At 39.6% G+C, this 19,820-nt stretch overlaps 1 protein-coding gene across 13 annotated transcripts in view; it reads right to left on the reverse strand.

The window, feature by feature from the left end:
* The window catches only part of ZNF385B (zinc finger protein 385B), a 383,440-nt gene that overhangs the window by 286,121 nt on the left and 77,499 nt on the right, over positions 1–19,820 (reverse strand). For 6 of the 13 annotated variants that reach the window (XM_070241352.1, XM_070241358.1, XM_023622131.2 and 3 more), the window contains exons 2-3: positions 13,045–13,196; positions 12,027–12,344 (exon numbers count right to left, since the gene is read on the reverse strand). In XM_070241352.1, coding sequence (XP_070097453.1) covers positions 12,027–12,342 — 316 coding nt within the window. In that variant the 5' untranslated portion in view covers positions 12,343–12,344; positions 13,045–13,196. Of the gene's footprint in view, positions 1–12,026; positions 12,345–13,044; positions 13,197–15,028; positions 15,163–19,820 lie in introns of all 13 variants that reach the window. The other 7 variants (XM_023622132.2, XM_023622129.2, XM_070241354.1 and 4 more) reach the window with 2 other exon arrangements.

Genomic DNA, 19,820 nt, shown 5'->3' on the forward strand with positions numbered 1-19,820 from the left:
GAACCTGCGAACCCAGGCTGCCAAAGCTGAGAGCACAGAACTTTAACTAGTACGCCAGGGGCTGGGCTCTATTATGAATTTTAATTGAAATTTTTATTGAGATTAATTAGAGATTCACAGGCGATTGTAACAAATAATACAGAGAGTTCCCTTGAATCCCTGTAGCCAGCTTTCAATGATGGCAACATTTTTTAAAACTATAGAATAGTACCACTGTCAAGATGTTGACATTGATATAAGCCACCAATCTTATTCAGAACATTTCCCCAGTTTTACTTGTATTCATTCGTATGTGTGTGTGTGTGACCTGTGCAGGTTTGTGTATCTGCTGCTACAGGGTCCCTCATGTGGACCTTTCATAACCACACCAACTTCCCTCCTGGCATCTGTCCCCATCCCTAGCCCCTTGCAACCACTAATTTGTCCTCCAGTTCTAAAATTTTATCATTTCAAAAGTGTTATACAAATGGAAACAGACAGCATGCAACCTTGTGAGACTGACTTTTTTCACTTAGCATAATTCCTTAGAGAATCAACCAACTTGTTAAGAGTGTCAGTAGTTCATTCATTTTTATTATTTGACTAGTATTCTAAGGATATCGATGTACCACAGTTAGTTTAAGAATTCACCCTCAAAAGATATCCATGTCAGGGCTGGCCCACTGGCATAGAGCTTAAGTTTGCGTGCTCTTCTTTGGCAGCCCGGGGTTCACTGGTTTGGATCCCAGGTGCAGACCTACACACCCCTTATCAAGCTATGCTATTGCAGGCGTCCCACATATAAAGTAGAGGAAGATAGGCATGGATGTTAGCTCAGGCCTAATCTTCCTCAAAAAAAGGGATATCCATGTCAAATCCTGGGAACCTGTGAATGTGACCTTATTTGGAAAAAGGATCTTTGCAGATGAGACTAAGTTAAAGATCTTGAGATGAGGAGATAATCTTGGATTATCTGGGGGGGGGGGGGGGGGGGGCCTAAATCCAAAGCCAAGTGTCCTTACAAGAGAGAAGCAGAGGGAGGTCGGAAACAAGACAGAAGAGGAAAAGACACGGACGTGGGAGAAGGTGGTCTGAAGGTGGAGGCAGAGATGGGAGTGATGCAGCCACAGCCCAGGAGTGCCAGGGCGGCCACCAGAAGGTGAAGGAGGCAAGGAACGGTGCCCCGGGAGGGAGCGCAGCCCTGCCAAACTGCAGACTGCTAGGCTTCGAGAGAAGACATCTCTGTTGTTTCAGGCCACCAAGTTTGTGGTAATTTGTCACAGCAGACTTAGGAAACTAATACAGAGTTGTGTATAGTTTTTGGCTATTACAAATAATGCTGCAATGAACATTCACGCACAAATTTTTGTGGGAACATGTTTTCATTTCTCTGGAATAAATTCCCGAGAGTATAATTGCTGGGTCAAATGGTCATTACATGTTTAGTTTTATGAGAAATTGCCCAAGTATTTTCTAGAGTGGTTGTACTATTTTACATTCCCATCAACAACGTATGCATAATACATTTTCTCATCATTCTAGCCAACATTTGGTGTTGTCACTATTTCTTACTTTCGTTATTCGATAGGTATATAGTGAAATCTCATTGTGGTTTTCTTTTTCATTTTCCTGATGACTAACGATGTTTAATATCTTTTTATGCACTTATTTGTCACCTGTACATCCTCCTCAGTGAAATATCTCTTCCTATTTTGGGCCATTTGATAATTGGACTGTTGGATTTCATTTTTACTCTTGAGTTTTTAGAGTTCTTTATATATTCTACACACTAGTCCTTGTTGGACATGTGGTTTGCAAATATTTTCCATCATTCGTAGCTTATATTTATTTTCATTCTCTTCACATGATATTTCACAAAGGAAAAGTTTTTAATTTTGAATGAGGTCCAATTTATCAATTTTCCTTTTATGGATCATGCTTTTGGTATCAAGTCAGAACTCTTTGCCTTGCCCTAGGTCCTAGACATTTTCTTCTATATTTTTATGTTTTCCATTTAAATCTGTAATCTATTTTGGGTTAATTTTTGTGTATGGTATGAGGTCTAGTTCAAAGTTCTCTGTGGGTTTTTTTTTTTTTTTTTTGGCCTATAGATGTCCAATATCTTCAGCACCATTTGTTGAAAAGGCTATCTTTCTTCCATTGAATTACTTTGCACCTTTGTCAAAAATCAACTGAGCATATGTGTGTGGGTCTGTTTCCGGATTCTCTACTCTTTTCCATTGATTTATGTGTCTATACCTCCACTAAAACAGCCCTGTCTCAGTTAAGTTAGCTATATAGTAAGATCTGACATTGGGTAGAGAGTCTTCCCACTTTATTCTTCTTTGTCAAGACTGTTTTAGTTCTTCTAAGGCCTGTGCTTTTTCATATAATTTTAGAACAAGCTTGTCTATTTCTACAAAAAATCTCACTGGGGTTTTGATAGGAATTGCCTGGAACTTATAGATCAGTCTACAGAGAATTGACATCTTAACTACGTTGAGTTTTCCATTGCATGAATATGAGATGTCTCTCCATTTATATAGGTCTTCTTTGGTTTCTTTCCTTAGCATTTTGTAATTTTTCAGCATGCAGATCCTGTACATGTTTTTTTAAGTGTATATTCTAGGTATTTCATTTTATTGGGAGTGATTGTAAATGATACTGTTTTAAAATTTTGGTTTCCATGTGTTCATTTTTAGCATATAGATATAAAACTGATTTATGTGTGTTCATCCTCTATCCTGCAAACTTGGTAAACTTACACATTAGTTCTATGACTTCTTTTGTAGATTCTTTGGGATTTATACGTAGACCATGTCATCTGCAAAGAGAGAGACTTTTATTTCCTCCTTTCCAATTTGTATGTCTTTTATTTATTTATTCTTGCCTTATCACAGTGGCTAGAGCTACCAGTACAATGCTGAATAAGAGAGGTGAAAGTGAACATCCTTACTTTGCTGTTGACCTTAGAGAAAAGTATTTTCACCATTAAGTGTGATGATAGCTGTAGACTTCTTGTGGGTGCTCTTTACTAAATCTACGTAATTCTCTATTTCTACCTTGCTGAGAGTTTTTATCATAAGTGAGTGTTGGGTTTTCTCAAATGCTTTTCCTAGATCAATTGATATGATCATATGATTTTTCTTCTTTAGCAATTTGTATGGTAGATTATAATTATTGATTTTCAATTGTTGAACCAGTTTTGCAAATCTGAAGTAAATTCAACTTTGTCATGGTGTATAATTTGTTTCATACATCACTGGAATCAGTTTGTTTGTATTTTATTGAGAATTTTTGAGTCTAAGTTCATGAGAGAGATTAGTCTGTAGTTTTCCTTTTTTTATATTGTCTTTGTCTGGTTTTGGTATCAGGGTAATACTGACTCATAAAATAAGTTGGGAAGTATTTGTTCCTCTTCTATTTTCTGGAAGGAATTACGTAAAACTGATGTTAATTTTTCTTTAAATGCTTGGTACAATTCTCTAGTACACCATATGGATCCAGAAATTTATTTTTGGGGACTTTTGTAATTATGAATTCAATTTATTTGATGGCTATAAGCTTATTCAGATTGTCTATTTTATCTTGGTAGAACTTTAGTATTTCCTGGCTTCTGAGGAACTGGTTCATTCTTCTAAGTTATCAAATTTATGAATATAAGTTTGTAGTATTTGCTTATTATATTTTTAATTGCTGCAAGTTCTGTAGTAATATTACCTATTCCATTTGTGTATTCTTTCTTTTCACCTCTCGCTAGAGGCTTATAAATTTCCATTGATTTGTTTCAAAGAATCAGCTTTTTGTTTCATTGATTTTTCTCTATTGTTTCCTATTTTCATAGCAGAAGCTCTCGATTTTTATCATTTCTTTCTTTCTGCTTGCTTTGGATTTACTTTTCTTTTTCCAGCTTCTTGACATAGGGACTTATTTATTGGAGACCTTCAGTGCTATAAATTTCTTTCTCAGCACTATTTTAGTTACATCCCACATCTTTTGATATGTTGTGTTTTCATTTTCATTAAGTTCTATGTCTTTTTTATTTCCTTTGAGACTTACCCCTTGATTCTTGGATTAAGAGATATGTTGTTTAATTTTCCTGTCATTTTTCTATTATTGGCTTCTAGTTTAATTTTGTTATGGTCAGAGAACATACTGTGTATGATCATAATTCTTTTAAATGTGTTGAGGTTTGTTTCATGGTCTTGAATATGGTCTCTCTTGGTTAGAGTTCCATGGACTCTTGAAAAAAAACATGTGTTCTACTGTTGTTAGGTGGAGTTTTATGTAAATTAATTAAATCCTATTGATTGATTGTGCTTTCAGATCTTCTAAATCCTTGCTGATTTTCTGTCTAGTAATTTTATCAGTTTCTGAGATGGGGATGTTGAAGTCTTCAACTGTAATTGTGGATTTACCTATTTCTTCTTTCAGCTGTATCTGCTTTTTCTTCATATATTTTGAGACTCTGTTGTTTGGCGCATGAACATTTAGGATCATTATGTGTTCCTGGTGGATTGAACCTTTTATCACAATGTAATGTCTCTCTTTGTCTCTGGTAATTGTCTTCACTCTGAAGTCTACCTCATCAGATATTAATATAGGTACTCCTGCCCTTTTTGTTGTTGTTGATTACTGTTTGCACGGCATAGTCCTTTTTTTTTTTTTTGGAGGAAGATTAGCCCTGAGCTAACATCTGCCTCCAATCCTCCTCTTTTTGCTGAGGAAGACTGGCCCTGAGCTAACATCCATGCCCATCTTCCTCTATTTTACATGTGGGATGCCTGCCACAGCATGGCTTGCCAAGTGGTGCCTAGGTCTGCACTGGTGAACCCCAGGCCACCAAAGAGGAATCTGTGATCTTAATTGCTGTGTCACCAGGCTGGCCCCTGGGACATTCCTTGTTATCATTTTACTTTCAACCTACTTATGTCATTGACTGTAAAGTGAGTTTCTTGTAGGCAGTATATAGTTGGGTAATTTTTTTAATACACTCTAAAAATCCCTGTCCTTTGATTGGTATATTTGGGTCATTTACATTTAAGGTAATTATTAACATGTTAGTGCTTATATCTTCCACTTTCTCATTTGTTTCCTCTGGTTCTCCTTTCTCTGTTCCTCTTCTATTGCCATTCTCTGGGTTACTTGAACACTTTCTTAGGACTCCATCTTGATATATTTATATTCTTTTTGATTGTCTCTCTTTGTATAATTTTCAGAGTGGTTGCTATGGGCATTACAATCTACACATGTGACTTATGACAATCTACTGGTATCACCATTTAGCTACTTCAAGTGAAGTACAGAAACCTTACTTCCATTAAGTTTTCTTTAACTTCCTTACTTTTAAATATCATTGTCTTGAGTATCAGATGGTTATAATTTTTGTTTCAATCATCAAATATGATTTATAAAATGCATGCAGAAAAGGATAGTGTGAGGATTAATTTTATGTGTCAACTTGACTGGACCACAGGGCGCCCTGATATTTAGTCAGACATCATTCTGGGTGTTTCTGCGAGTTTGTTTTTGGATGAGTTTCACATTTAAATCTATTGACTGAGTAAAGCAGATTGCTCTTCCTAATGTGGGTGGGCTTCATCCAATCAGTTACAGGCCTGAATAGAACAAAAGGCCGACCCCTCTGAATAAGAGGGAATTCCTCCTGCCTGCCTGCCTTCGATCTGGGACATCAATTTTTCCCTGCTTTCTGACTTGAACTGAAACATTGGCTCTTCCTGGGTCTTGAGCCTACCAACCTTTAGATGGGAACTACACCATCAGCTCTCCTGGGTCTCTAGCTTTCTGAGTAGAGACCTTAGAACTTGTCAGCCTCCACAAATGTGTGGGCCAATTCCTCATAATAAATATTTTTTATTATATATGTATACATACACACATACACATATACATTCTATTGATTGTGTTTCTCTGGAGAACCTTGACTAATACAGATAGGTTATTATCTATACCTATATTTCTGCTTTTTCCATTATTTTCTTCCTCTCTAAAGCTCCAAGTTTCATTCTTTTATTATTTCCTTTCTATTTGAAAAACTTTAGCCAATCTTTAAAGGCAAACCTGCTAACGATAAATTCCTTTGTCTCATACAAACTCCACCCCACGTGGTAATGGAAACTTACTCTTTCCCCAGAGTTGCATCCAGATTTGGCGTGGGGCGCAGAGGGGGCTCATGAGCTTATGTGGTGCCAAGGCCCAGATAGGAGAGTTTATGGCCTGGCTGCCATTTCTGCACACAAGTATCTGCTGAGACACTCCTATTTCTGTCTGGTATTTGGTTATCAGCTCATGCCCATACTATGCAGGGTTCCCTTGTTCCCGACTATGAGTGATCTTTAGGGAGGTGTGCACTTCACTCATGACACATGGGAACATTTTCCTGCCACTGCTCCAATCCAGGCTGCAGGAAAAGCCACTTCCTGTTCCTCTCAGATGCCCCTCGGAGGTAACCAGGCTCACACAGCAGCTTCTGTGCTCACTAAACCCACAGGAAATCAGGAGGCTGTCTCGGATCCATCTGCCCACCCTTGCTAGGGGCCAGGAACACTGGGATCTTACTGTCTTTGTAGATCCTTGGAGGGATGGAAGCATGCCACTACTTTGTCTGAAGCCAAGACTCATTTGTGGTTCCTGTTATTTCCACCCACCCCTTAGGATTGGATGGGGAAAGGAGTGGTGATCCTCCACACACAGAGCGAGTTATCTAAGCTCTGCTGCTTTCCCTCTGAGTCTCATTTTGCAGCCCAGAGGGTCTTACGATGTTTAGCAAGGGAGAGTGCTGGGAAAGGGATCTTGCTGCTACTCATCACAACTCCCTCTCGTAGGAAAAAAATTACATTGGTACGGTAGTTCCCCCTTGTCTGCAGCTTCACTTTCTGTGGTTTCAGTTACCCATGATCCACCACAGTCCAAAAATATTAAATGGAAAATTCCAGAAATAATTCATAAGTTTTAAATTGCATGCCGTTCTGAGTAGTCTGATGAAACTCATGCTGTCCCTCTCTGTCCCACCCAGAACATGAATCATCCCTTCGTCCAGCCTATCCATGCTGTATGTGCTGCTCACATGCCCATTAATCACTGAGTAGCCATCTCAGTTATCAGATCGACTGTCATGGGATGGCAGTGCTTGTGTTCAAGTAACCCTTATTTTATTTAATAATGGCCCAAAGCACGAGAGTAGTGATGTTGGCCATTCAGATAAGCCAAAGAGAATCCATACAGTGCTTCCTTTAAGTGAAAAGTTGAAAATTCTCGACTTAATGAGGAAGGAAAAAAAATCATATGCTAAGGTTGCTAAGATCTATGGTAACTTTTATTACAGTATTTTGTTATAATTGTTCTATTTTATTATTAGTTATTGTTAATCTCTTATGGTGTCTAATTTACAAATGAAACTTTATCATAGGTATGTCTGTATATATATATATGTATATATAGGGTTCAGTACTATCCATGGTTTCAGGCATCCCCTGGGGTCTTGGAACGTATCCCCCACAAACAAGGGGACTGATGTACTTTGAGACACACACACACACACACACACACACAGCAGAATAGTTTTAAGGTGCCCTTTAAGAATCTTCCTGTTATTACAGAACTGAGATCTAAAGGTCCTCTAGCTACCCTGAAGTCTGAGGTTAGTGGAAGAACCGACAGTGGTTAGGGCTCAGTCACTTCTTACTCAGAGGAACAGCTCAAGTCTCAACCACTACCCTGTGCACCCCACTCCCACCCTTGCCAACCCCAACAATTTAAGACTGACAGAGAGGAGGCGAGTTACCTCTTCAATTAGCAGTTATTGGATGGCTGACTCTACCACCCATCTTTCCCCCTTTGGGGAGGAAATGAGCTACTCTTTTCCTCCCTGTATTAGTTTGCTAATACTGTTGTAACAAAGTCCCACAAACTGGGTGTCTAAAACAGAAATTTGTCACCTCACAGTTCTGGAGCTAGAATTCCGAAATCAAGGTGGTGATAGGGTTGGTTCCTTCTGAGGACTGTGAGAGAAGGATCTGTTCTGAAACTCTCTCCTTGGCATGTAGATGGCCCTTTTTCCCATCTGTCTCTTCATATCATTTTCCCTCTATGTGCATCTCTGTCCAAATTTCCCCTGTTTATAAGGACACCAGTCATATTGGATTAGGGTCAACCCTAATGACCTCATTTTAACTTAATTTCCTCTATCAAGACTCTGTCTCAATGTAAGGTCACATTCTGAGGTATTGGGGATTAGGACTCCGACATATGTTCTTTTGGAGGGACACAATTCAGCCAATAACACTCCTTAAAGCCAAGCAAGGGGTGAAAAAGGGAGACTGGCATTTTGCTCCCTGATTAGGTAGCTGCTTTGTCAGTGGACCTGCCAGTGTCACCTGTGGTAACTAAGCAGGGAAAAGAAATGTGGAGAAGCCCACATACCCTGCTCCATGTCTACCTGCCTGAGCTCCCAGCAGCTCCAGGTTTTCAAGAGGAATGTTAGTTGTCAGATAGACTCTGTACATGCCCTCAAGCCCCAAGAATTGGTACACAGATGAGAACAGAAGACACAATCTTGAAAGGACTGCTACACACGGTTCTGGAATGGGGCCTTTTGCCACCAACTGAGGGTAAGCTGGAAGACGTAGCTAAATCTGAGGGACCCTCAATGTGTAAGAGACCATTTCAGGCTCTTCATCCACGGGGTCTGTTAGGAGCACCTGTGGCCCACAGAGACAACCAGTGTAGTAATCACCTACTAAGAATAGCATTGCCACCTTGCCAAGGCTGTGAGGTAAGCACACCTCCATCCCTCCATGATTCTCCACTACCTGCGCAGAAGGGCAGACCAAGGGAGGGGTAGCCTGAGAGCTGACTGTGCCCCATCCTCCACTCTAAGCATCCTTCTAGCCAAATCTTAATTCTTCTATGAGATGGATGTTTTTTAAATAGAACTGAATCCTCTAAATCAAAGAGTCCCTCTGAATATACAAAAGTGAGAAGTTATGGGCTGAGAAGGTGTAAAGGGAGCTGCTACCCTGAAGGAAACAGACATTTGATACATCAAAACTGAAGAAAGGGACTAGAAAAAATAAAACCACGTCAGGCTCACTCCTCGCTAAGCAGAGACGCTACACGGTAGACGCTGTGCACAAGCACACGCAGCAGCACTAAGGTCTATTCCACTTTAGTTCCCGCTGTTTCATTAGCATGAGATCATGGAGAGTTTCCCTGCCATTAGGTATTCTTCAGAAATATAATTTTTAATGACTACGGTTTCTATCATTCATCTTATAAACGTACTATAATTTATTTAACCTTTCTCCTATTGGACATTCAGGATACATCTAATATTTTGGAATTATAAATCACACCATAATCATCTTTGTACATACATCTATGTTTTAATTTCTGTTTCAAAGAGAAGGAGACATTATTATACCTACTTTTGTTTTCCGATGAGAGGATTAATGCTAACCACTTTCAGAGGTTAAGTGACTTGCCTTCATCATGTGCTAACTCCAACTCTTTTGAGAATAGGTCACTGACTATATTATCAGTATATGAAAATTGTCCTTTATGCCTAATGTACAACTTGAAAAGCTGTCTTGTTTTCTTACCCATTTTCCTATATATTAATACATTGTGTTATACTAAATGATGAGCTTTGTGTTACATATAGCATATATCCATACTATTCTGTGTATGTCTTAGCTAAATTTATTTTATGTCAGCCAGCTCATTTCATTAGCATGGGAGAACAATGGAGAAATTTATGAATTGGAGCTTGACCTGTCTGTTTCCAAAACCATCAAAGTGAGATAATTCACCATAAAAACAACCATTCGTGACCACAAATCCATTACAGCACATAGGTCTGAATTTAACTCGAGGGCTATTATTACATGAGAGGTGACAGCAGCAAAGTAGTGATGAAGAATAATGGCTTCACTATTAAATATGGTTGGGACTCTGGATCTGCCATTTCCGTGCTGTATAAACCTGGACAAATTATTTTCTCTCTGTGTGTTTCCATTCCTAGTCTGTAAATTACGGATAATCATAGTACCCACCTCAGGGGTGATGAGAGAATTAAACGAGAAACTTCCTATGAAGTTCTTAGGACCAGAATACGGCCCATAGAAAATGTTCTATTAATGTTAGCTACTAATTGTACTACTTATTAGAAGCCACAGGTTAACCTCAATTTAGGCACAGATATTTGGATTCTAACAGATGCCATTCAAACCTTTACTTAGGGTTGTTTACGCTCTGATTTAGACATAAAACAGTAATTAGTTTTTAACCTAACACCAGCTATACATTTAATATGTAAATACAGTACATTAATGCATCTGTAACTATTATCACAATAAACAAATACAAAATGGAAAAGTAATTTTTCATTATTATAATAAGTATGTATCTTATATCCTATAGGTTCCTTTGAGTTCTTGCACAGAATAAGTATTGCTTGAGGGAAAATAATGAAATTAAATTATATACTGGGTAAAAAGTAGTTAAGTTTAGCTTGAAATATAAAGATTATTTATTTACAGCACACGCAAACAATTTTCGCTGGAGCTTAAGATGGATCATAGTATAACTTTACAAAATCAAAAAATATGCAACAGAACACAGTGAAATTCCCACAAATGGCTGCCCTGCCTCATCGCCCTTCAGGTTGAAGCCTCATGACCAGAGCCAACACTTGCAAGAGTGGAATCTGGAGCTCTCCCACCACGTTTAGGAGGAGGTTTATCTTGTCCTCCCACGTAAACCTGGGCAGGAGGCCCCCTTTCTGCAGAATTCTTCACCATGGCTAACAGTCAACTTCACATTTTTCTTTAGTTGTGTCACAGTGAAGATACCCAATGACCAGTAATGTGGAGGAAGAAGGGCTGCCTAAGGATAAGATAAAGGATTTGAAAGACTGTTTAGAATTTAGGGCAGAAACAGGAACGTGGAAATTCCTAAGCCTCTGGCTCTACTCAGCCCACAGGAAGCGGTGAGAGGCGAGAGAAAGTGCTTGTGGAGGTGCCAGAGCCCAGAGGCAAGTCTCACTGGTTGTGGCAATGCCTGTTCCTATCGTTAGAACACCACCGGCAGGGGCAGGCTACTGCCAACTCCCTGAAAGAGTGTAACAACTCTAACACCCAAGATGAATGCTCCTTTCCTGCATCATGGGATGTTACAAACAAAGCTGTAGCTTTTTACATACTATCAAGTAATACGCTACCCAACAGAAAGCAGACGAAGGAAATCCAAGAAAGCTTCATTTTGCAGAGAGGGGAAAAACGTGACATCACTAATCCATTTTAAAATACATTAGGAAATGTTCACGCACTGTAGGGATACAGGACCAAGTCGATGGCATAATATATAAAATTTTGTGTTTTTACATATAAATATAGTCAGCCTTAGTGGGCTAGTGATTAAGATTTGGTGCTCTCACCATCAAACAAACCCAGTTTTGTTTCCTGGTCAGGGAACCACAACTCCTGTCTGTTGGTTGTCACATTGTGGCAGCTGCGTGTTGCTGTGATGCTGAAAGCTATGCCACCAGTATTTCAAATACCAGCAGGGTCACCTATGGTGGACAGGTTTCAGCGGAGCTTCCAGACTAAGACAGACTAGGAAGAAGGACCCAGCCACCAACTTCCAAAAAACCTGGCCATGACTACCCTGTGAAGAGAAGCGGAGCCTTGTCTGATACAGCACCAGAAGATGGGAGGATGGTGCAAAAAGACCAGGCAGCGTTCCGCCCTGATGTATACAGGGTCACTAGCAGTCAGAATTGACTCGACGGCACCACCAACAAAAATACATATAAATACATACATTTGTCTAATCTAATATGTATAAATAATAACAAAAAATGTATACTGAGAAGTAACAAACAGATCTTGGATTTTACCTGTAGGGAAAGTATACATATTACTGTGGTGGTAGTTTAAAGGTAAAAGATAAGCCTTGCTCTAAATCCTCCATTTTCTAGAACAAAAGCATTTCTCCCAGGTAAACGGAGCCCCGGCGCTCCCACCTACCTGCGCTGTTGTTGGTGCTAGGGCTGGCCAGCAGTGGCCCTGAGCCCTGGGCTGGGGGCGGGGGCTGCCCATCACTCAGCTGCTTGACACGTTTGCGGTGGGATTTGCCATTGTAATGGACCTGGGCCTGGGCTGCAGAGTTCAGCTGGATGTTGCACACCTCACAGAAGGAGAACAGAATTTTCTTTTTCTCTTTACTCAACTGGTCCTCAGGTCTGTCGTTCTTTATCCCCTTTTCTTCAAAGCCCCGTAGAAAAGTTGCCATATTCATAATTCCATCTTTAGGGTAGTTGTCAGGACTTAAGGAGTACTTCATACCTGGGGAAAAAAGTACAAATGCTTGTGAAATGCGTGTCTTCTTATTTGCTAGTATGACTCCAATTCATTTTCATAGTGTGATTTAATCTGAAAGTCTCCCAGTTCCTCAGTGGTCACTCTTGGAAAAAGCCAACAAAAGTACCTGAGCATTATGGTCGTTGCACATGTGTTCTCTCTGTCTGGAGGACTGTCTGCTCGATCCTCGCCCCTCTTCTCATGACCTCTCAAGTCCTTTCCCTTTTTAACTCCCGCCCACCCCTTAGATCTTAGCTGGAGTACCACCCTGTCCAGGGAGCCCGTCTGACCCTGGAGATAAGGCAGATCCCTGGTTACATGCTCACACAGCTCTGTGCGACCTTCCTTCACAGCACCTATCACCATGTGCATTTTGTATGTATTTGTGCAATTATTTGGTTTATGTCTGTTTCCCCAACAGACAGTGAGCTCTGTGGGGAAGTAGCCTCATTTCTGGATATCCCCTTGGCCCAGAACTGCACCTGTTACGTAATAGCTATTCCAATAGCTATTGAAGAAAGAAGGAAGAAATGATGTTATGAACTCCAAACTGTGAAAAAGCTTATGTGTAGCCATAAAGGTAAATATAATACACACACACCTGCACACCTGCAAACAGAGACACGTGCTAACCTGGAGAGGAGGTGGGAAACAAAGACTAAGACACAGTATGTCTGCAACTTACATTGGGTTGTGTTCCAAAGGCCCCTTTATAAGTTGACCAGTGGGAATTTGAACATATTTTCTTATAGATGTAGCAAAACAAATTGTATTTAGGTTTCCAGATTAGCCCATAAACATCAGTTTAATCTTTGATGAGGTTGCAATGCAGAACATCTGAAATAAAAAATAATGGAAGTACAACATACAGTAAACTAGTCATTGAAAAATATAAAAAGAGTAAAACAGACTAAGATATAATTTTGTTTATTTTTAAGCACTGATTTTTTTCATTTATTTAGATATGTGTATACGATAGATTATAACCCAAGTGAAGATTTTAAATGAGACTTTTCAGTACCTCAAGAACCTTGGATGATGAAGATGGACTTGGCTTTCTATTTTGTTCAGTTCTACTTTATCATATGTAATTTTTTTCTTTAGTTAATACAAATATTGCCAGCATTTTCATAATGGATTGGAAAAACTCAGAATTTTCCTTTCTGTGTAGGGAAAAATGTGATTCTTCCCTATTGTGTGATTCTTTCCTGTGTGTCTCCTTTACTGCTCACACAGAACACTTCATTTATGACACTCTGGTCATCAAATGTGTGGAGGTTTTCCCCACACTAGGCAATTCTCTGCCACACCAGCTGGGTGTCCTACACTTTAACTCAATTCTGACACTATCTACCTGAAGATGGCATCAGATCTCACAGGCTAAGGGCTCAATCCCACAGGACTGCCCCCCAACCAATTCAGATGCCAGTTGTCACCTGTGCTTCTGACCAACCAGCTATATATTGGAGATTCCAATGTCCCCCTCCTTGGCTTTGATTAATTTACTAGAGCGGCTCACAGAACTCAGGGAAGCACTTACTTTACATTTACCAATTTATTAAAGGAAACACTAAGGATGCAGATGAACATCAGATGAAGAGATGTGTAGGGCAAGATTTGTAGGAAAGGGTGTGGAGTTCCATGCCTCTCTGGGCACTCCACTGTCCCAGACCTCCACGTGTTCACCAACCTGGAAGTTCTCCAAAGCCCATACTTTTGGGATTTTATGGAGGCTTCATCATGTAGGCATCATCAGTCATTAACTCCGTTTTTAGCCCTTCTCCCCTCTCAAGAGAATGGGGGCAGTGCTGAAAATTCCAAGCGCCTAATCACGGCTTGGTCTTGCCAGTAACTAGTCCTCATCCAAGAACCCAGAGTTGCCTTATTAAAACAAAAGACACTCCTATCGCCAAGGAAATTACAAGGGTTTCAGGAGCCCTGTGTCAGGAACTGGAGTCAAAGACCAAATATTACAACAAAAGATGCTCCTAGTCTTCTTATCACTTAGGAAATTGCAAAGGTTTTCGGAGCTCTGTGCCAGAAACCGGGGGCAAAGACCAATATGTACTTTCTAATATCTCACACACACTTACCCATATGATTATGACAATGTTTTTGGTTCTCAACCAGAATAAAGAAAAAGACACCCTCAGAGGAGAAAGAGGAGAATGATATTCAGGGAATAATTGGGCAAAAACTAAGGGAAAAGGGATATGCATGAGTAAGAATTGGTTGAGTGGCCAATACTATGCCATGAGGAATGAAGAATTCAGATAAAGAAAGGATCACAACTTGTGAGGGATTTCTGCCTATGAGAAAAACTCAGGGGGTTGAAAGATATTGGCTTTGAGCAATTCTGTTGATCCAAGTTGGCTTGGACTCTAAGGAAAGGAAGGAGAAACTAGAGACCAGTCCATATTTGGAGTGTTCACCAGCTGAATCTTTAAAATTTTGATCACAAAATGAGTTATAGTAGACGGTATGACCATGAAGATAGATATTGATTCCATGTGTACGACATGTCAAAAAGAACTCATTATTTACACTCATATATCCTGTTGCAAAGTGCCTTTATGCATTGTATCATAGGCTAAATCATAACCTTCAGAGAGTTGTTAGAAAATTGCTAGTTTGATATGTAAAACCTATTTGTCCCATAAATAATTTACCTTGATGCCACCATTTTAAGGAACTCCATTTCATAAAATTTTCCGTATGAATCTATTCCTTTCAGCTCTTCACAAAGGCAGTTTTCTTCCTTGAAATTTATTCAAACTATGCATAAGTCAGGTTTAAGCAATTCCTATAGGTGAGTTGCAGAAAATAATTCAGTTATAATTGAAATGTGATTTAACTGTACATATATCAATATTTTTGCCTTTATTCCCTAAATCCAAATTACCACGGTGTCACAAAGCCATTTTTCTCATAAAACTTCAGAAAATATCAGTGCCATTTAAAAGTTATATTCAAATATATTACTTTGTGTCCTCTCTTAAAATATTAAAATTTGTCAGAATTAACAGAACTAATTGATAAATAAAGAGATAAATAATTTTTAAAATGAGCTTATCATTAATATCTTATGTCCTGTCTAGAAAACTAATCCATTGAAAAACATAAGGAAAACCAATAACTTTTAACATTGCAAGGCTATGTCAGATACCATCTCACAGAATCATTTAAATCTAAGTGTGATATTTCAACTCAAACAACCAAGCTGAGGAATGATGACACTTTCATCTGAAAATTTAACCTCTTTGGAGGTGGCTGGCCTTCCCCATGTTGCTAATTAACACATGGTATTTCACAGAAACAGGCCATACATCATAATGCTCCATTTTAAATTTGAAATCTAAAAACGGACTTCTTTGTATTTTCATATTAAAGATAAAGCCAGCTTACTTGTGCTTTTCTGATTGGCATTTATCCTAGAAATAAATTATGTTTAGATTTATTTAAATATACATATTTTAAGTGGTAAGACAGAAATATTTAAAATGAAATGAATGGCTATTCTAGGATTCTCCTGTAACCGCCTGTGAATACCAGCACCCGTCATAACCCTTATCCCTATTCTATTTTCTCCCAGAGTTCCTCTCACTTACAGACGATCCCCCACACCTCCAAAACCACATTCCTGGGCATTCTAGGGCGGATGCAACGCCTGGGGGTGGGGTGATTCTGTCTACCAGGTCCCAATTTGTCAGTCCTAGTTCCCGCTTCACCACACTTCCTCCTCTCTCAGGGGAAAAATAAGTTCCGCTCCTGCCACTTGCAACCAGAATATATTTAGTTCCAGAGGTCTTGGGAAAAGGACCTAGAAGTGGTAGAGAGGCAAGATAGAGTCTCAACGTCCACTTTTGGCCTGAGGTGATATAATTTCTAGGCTTATAATATGTGTGGCAGCAATAATGTTTATAACGTCAACTTTCTGGCTAAAGAGAAAGTAACAGTGAGCTAAAGTGAAAGTAGAGAGAAAAATATCACTTTCTATCTTAAAGGCTTTTTATCAGACTATCTTAAATTACATGTTTTACTTGCATACGACAGAGGGGCCTTCACGGGTATCCAATTTTGAACAGAGCAGTACGCAGTGTTCTGCCTTGATTGTCATGCAGGCTTCTCTGAGGGGAAGACAAGTCAGGACAACTAGACCAAGTACTTCATGCTTTTTTGTGTTATTTTTATCAGATTAGATGAACAACTATTCAACATCCATGAGAGAATAAGATATTTTGGTACAGGTCAAAGAATCAGAAAGTTAGTCCTTGAGTTACTGGGTTTTGTTTGTTTCTTTGTTAGCTGAAGAAGATTCACCCTGAGCTAACATCTGTTGCCGATCTTCCTCTTTTTGTACGTGAGCCATCTCCACAGCATTGCCACTGATGAGTGGTGTAGGTCCACACCCAGGAACCAAACCTGGGCCACCGAAGCAGAGCACACCAAACTTAACCACTAAGCCACTGGGGCTGGCCCCTTGAGTTGCTGGTTTTGAGCAACTGATGGGATAGCCAGTGACTATCTAAGGAGTGATTTTTAAATGACCAGGACACAACGCATCAGGAAACATTTATACTTAACAACTTTCTCTAGGACTGGCCCTGACCTGCATAGTTATCCAATTGTCTTTTTATAATAAATTGAAAATAACAGGAAGATGATTCAGAGGTAAAGACATCTCTGTTCCACGTTTGGAGAGAGACATTCTTTGACAGAGTTGCCACGTCAGATGGAGAACATGGGAGGAGATCTCCCCACGTCTATATAAGTGTGACAGGCTCTGCCCCCACTCCATGGATTTATTATCTCATTCTCCAGCTCAGCTCCATCAGTTTTATCCACTTCTCATTCATTCCTTAACCCCTAACAAGCTGGATCACAACTGCTTTCCAAATTTAGTGCTTCTCTTTGAAAAGTCATCATAAACACTTCCTAACTGCCAAATCCAAGATGGCCCTCTCCACACTCCTCATTTTTCTTGAAGTCCTCATGATGTTACTCTTGCCAGGGTCTCTTCCTACCTCTGCACTCCTGAAGCTTTTTATTCCTATGGGAAGCTTGGCACCCAACTCTCATATTATCGTTTTAATTATTTAAGTAATTTTATTTATTTACTCACTCATTTCAGTAAATGTTTATTGACATTAGGCAGAGGGCTGGATGCTATGGAAACAACAGTGAACAGGATGGATGAGATGCCAGCCTGAGGGGACCCTGGAGTCTAATGAGAAATACAGAGGAGAAAACAGGAAATTATAACAGAGTGTGATAAACGCTGTGGAAAAGTCTATATTTTCCTCCCTTGCTAGATTTCAAGTCCCTTGAGGATAAGAGCTATGCTTTATTTGTCTTTGTATCTCCAGCTTTTAAGATTGTGTTTAGTACAAACTAGGCACTTAATAAATAATTGCTGAATAAATGAATGCCTTGTGTGTGTTTATGTGTGTTGGGTGTAGCACTGGTTGTGAACTCAGTAACCAAGGTCAATAATTTCAGCCTACAGATAGGCTGAGTACACAGCTGTTTGCATCTTAAGATTTCAGGAATGATAATAGCAGTGTGCTCCCCAAAGGAAAAAATACCACCACTCATTTGTAAAGTAGAATCTCAGTTATTAAGGACAAAGTCCTACATCCTCTAATTGAAGAAAAAACTTGAAGTTCAAATTCTGTTGGGGTGGGTCACACACTAACATGGGCACACTTTTGCCAACATCTGTGTGACATCCGCTCTTTGCAGCAATCAGCTTTCACAGGGAATGGAGCACTGGGTGTAGTGGAAATGGTTGGGCAAGATACAAACAGACATATGGAAAATATTCAGGACTCTGACAGTGATTCTTGCTCACTTCACTATGCTGCCAATGTCTGGTCCTGACTCCTAAACTTCTACTTCAAAGGAGCGTAAAAAGTTTGGGGTCTTCTTGACTTCTTGGGGCTGGCCCTGTGATGTAATGGTTAAGTTCGGCGTGCTCAACTCTGGTGGCCCAGGTTCGCAGGTTCAGATCCCAGGCACAACATACAGCATTGGTCAGGCATGCCGTGGTGGTGACCCATATATAAAATGGAGGAAGATTGGCACAGATGTTAGTTCAGGGCTAATCTTCCTCAAGCAAAAAGAAGAAAAAGAGGAAGATTGGCAACACGTTAGCTTAGGGCTAAGCTTCCTCAGCAAAAACACACAAAAAAGGTGAGTTCTTGGGTACCAGACTACAAACAACATCCTTCCCTAAAATACAGAATTTGGGGGAAAATTAAGAGGTCAGTAGTGCATATTCATTTTGTTGTATGTTTCAACATTTATTTCATAACAGGATCCAAATATGGGAGGCTATATTTGGTTCAATTCAATTAGATGATCATTTATTAAACACTGACTATATACAACACACTATCCTTGGCCCAATGGTGGCTAAAGAAACGAATAAAATAAAGAACGTAAAAAAATAAAGAGCTTAAAATAAACTAGATGAAGCACTCATTCTGCTGCTCCTTGTTCAGGAGAGGGACAGTGGAGAATCCTTTGCACAATGGTCCCCAAAGTGCTATGAGGGTACTTCTGCCGCATATTAGCTTTATTATATTGCATTGAAATTACTGCTTAGTATTTGATTTCACTAGACGTTCATCCGTCTCAGATTTTTTCTTCTCATCACCTACTGGCACTTTGCTGAGTGCTGGTGACATAGATTGTAAATGGGGTGCTGGGTTCTAATGTGAATCCCAAGAGATCTTGACACTAATTGCTGAATAAGAAAAACTGACATTTTAATGCCTCTAGCAGTTTGTTCCCCTTGAGGAAAAGATCTGCATTCAGCTTTGGGGGCCTACTGCTCCTTTGTTTGGGGAAAACATCTTATAGGACCTTTCGGTCATGTGAAGATGGGGAGGTAACACATGGATTCTTCCATAATGGAGACTTTGGAGATAATACGGCTCCAGCAGCTTTATCTGCTTTTCATAATCATATAAAAAGTCTTCACTGTGGCACAGTTGCATCTCTGCAAATTATCTTTTCTTTCACAAAACATTTCTTTCCTGTAAGAGGATTTAAATTGTATTGTCCCTGAAAGTTCTGTTAGATAATGGGAGATGAGTGTGTTTTCTTGTTCAATCAGTTAACCACAGGAGATCAGGAGAGCCTAGAAGCCATAAGTAAGGATGTGAACACATCTTGCCTTACAAAGAATGGCCTGGGATTGCTGAAACTCAAACTGGACTTTACTGTGTAAGTCCCATATTTGACGTCATTCCAGATGGAATAAACCCAACTTTGGAGAAAGTCCTGAAGTTGTCCTAAATTATCTTAGGAACTAAAGGGAAAGACCACCCCTCTGTGGATGGGTGCAGGATTGCCACAAAAGGAAGAGATTTTTCCACTGTCAGTCTTAAAAGACTGAGGGGGCAGGAAACAGACTCTTCAAGGGATGAGCCTGTGATTGTCTCTAGGCCTGGGGGA

This window comes from Equus caballus, chromosome 18 (assembly GCF_041296265.1).
Source record: "Equus caballus isolate H_3958 breed thoroughbred chromosome 18, TB-T2T, whole genome shotgun sequence".
NCBI classification, from domain to species: Eukaryota; Metazoa; Chordata; class Mammalia; order Perissodactyla; family Equidae; genus Equus; species Equus caballus.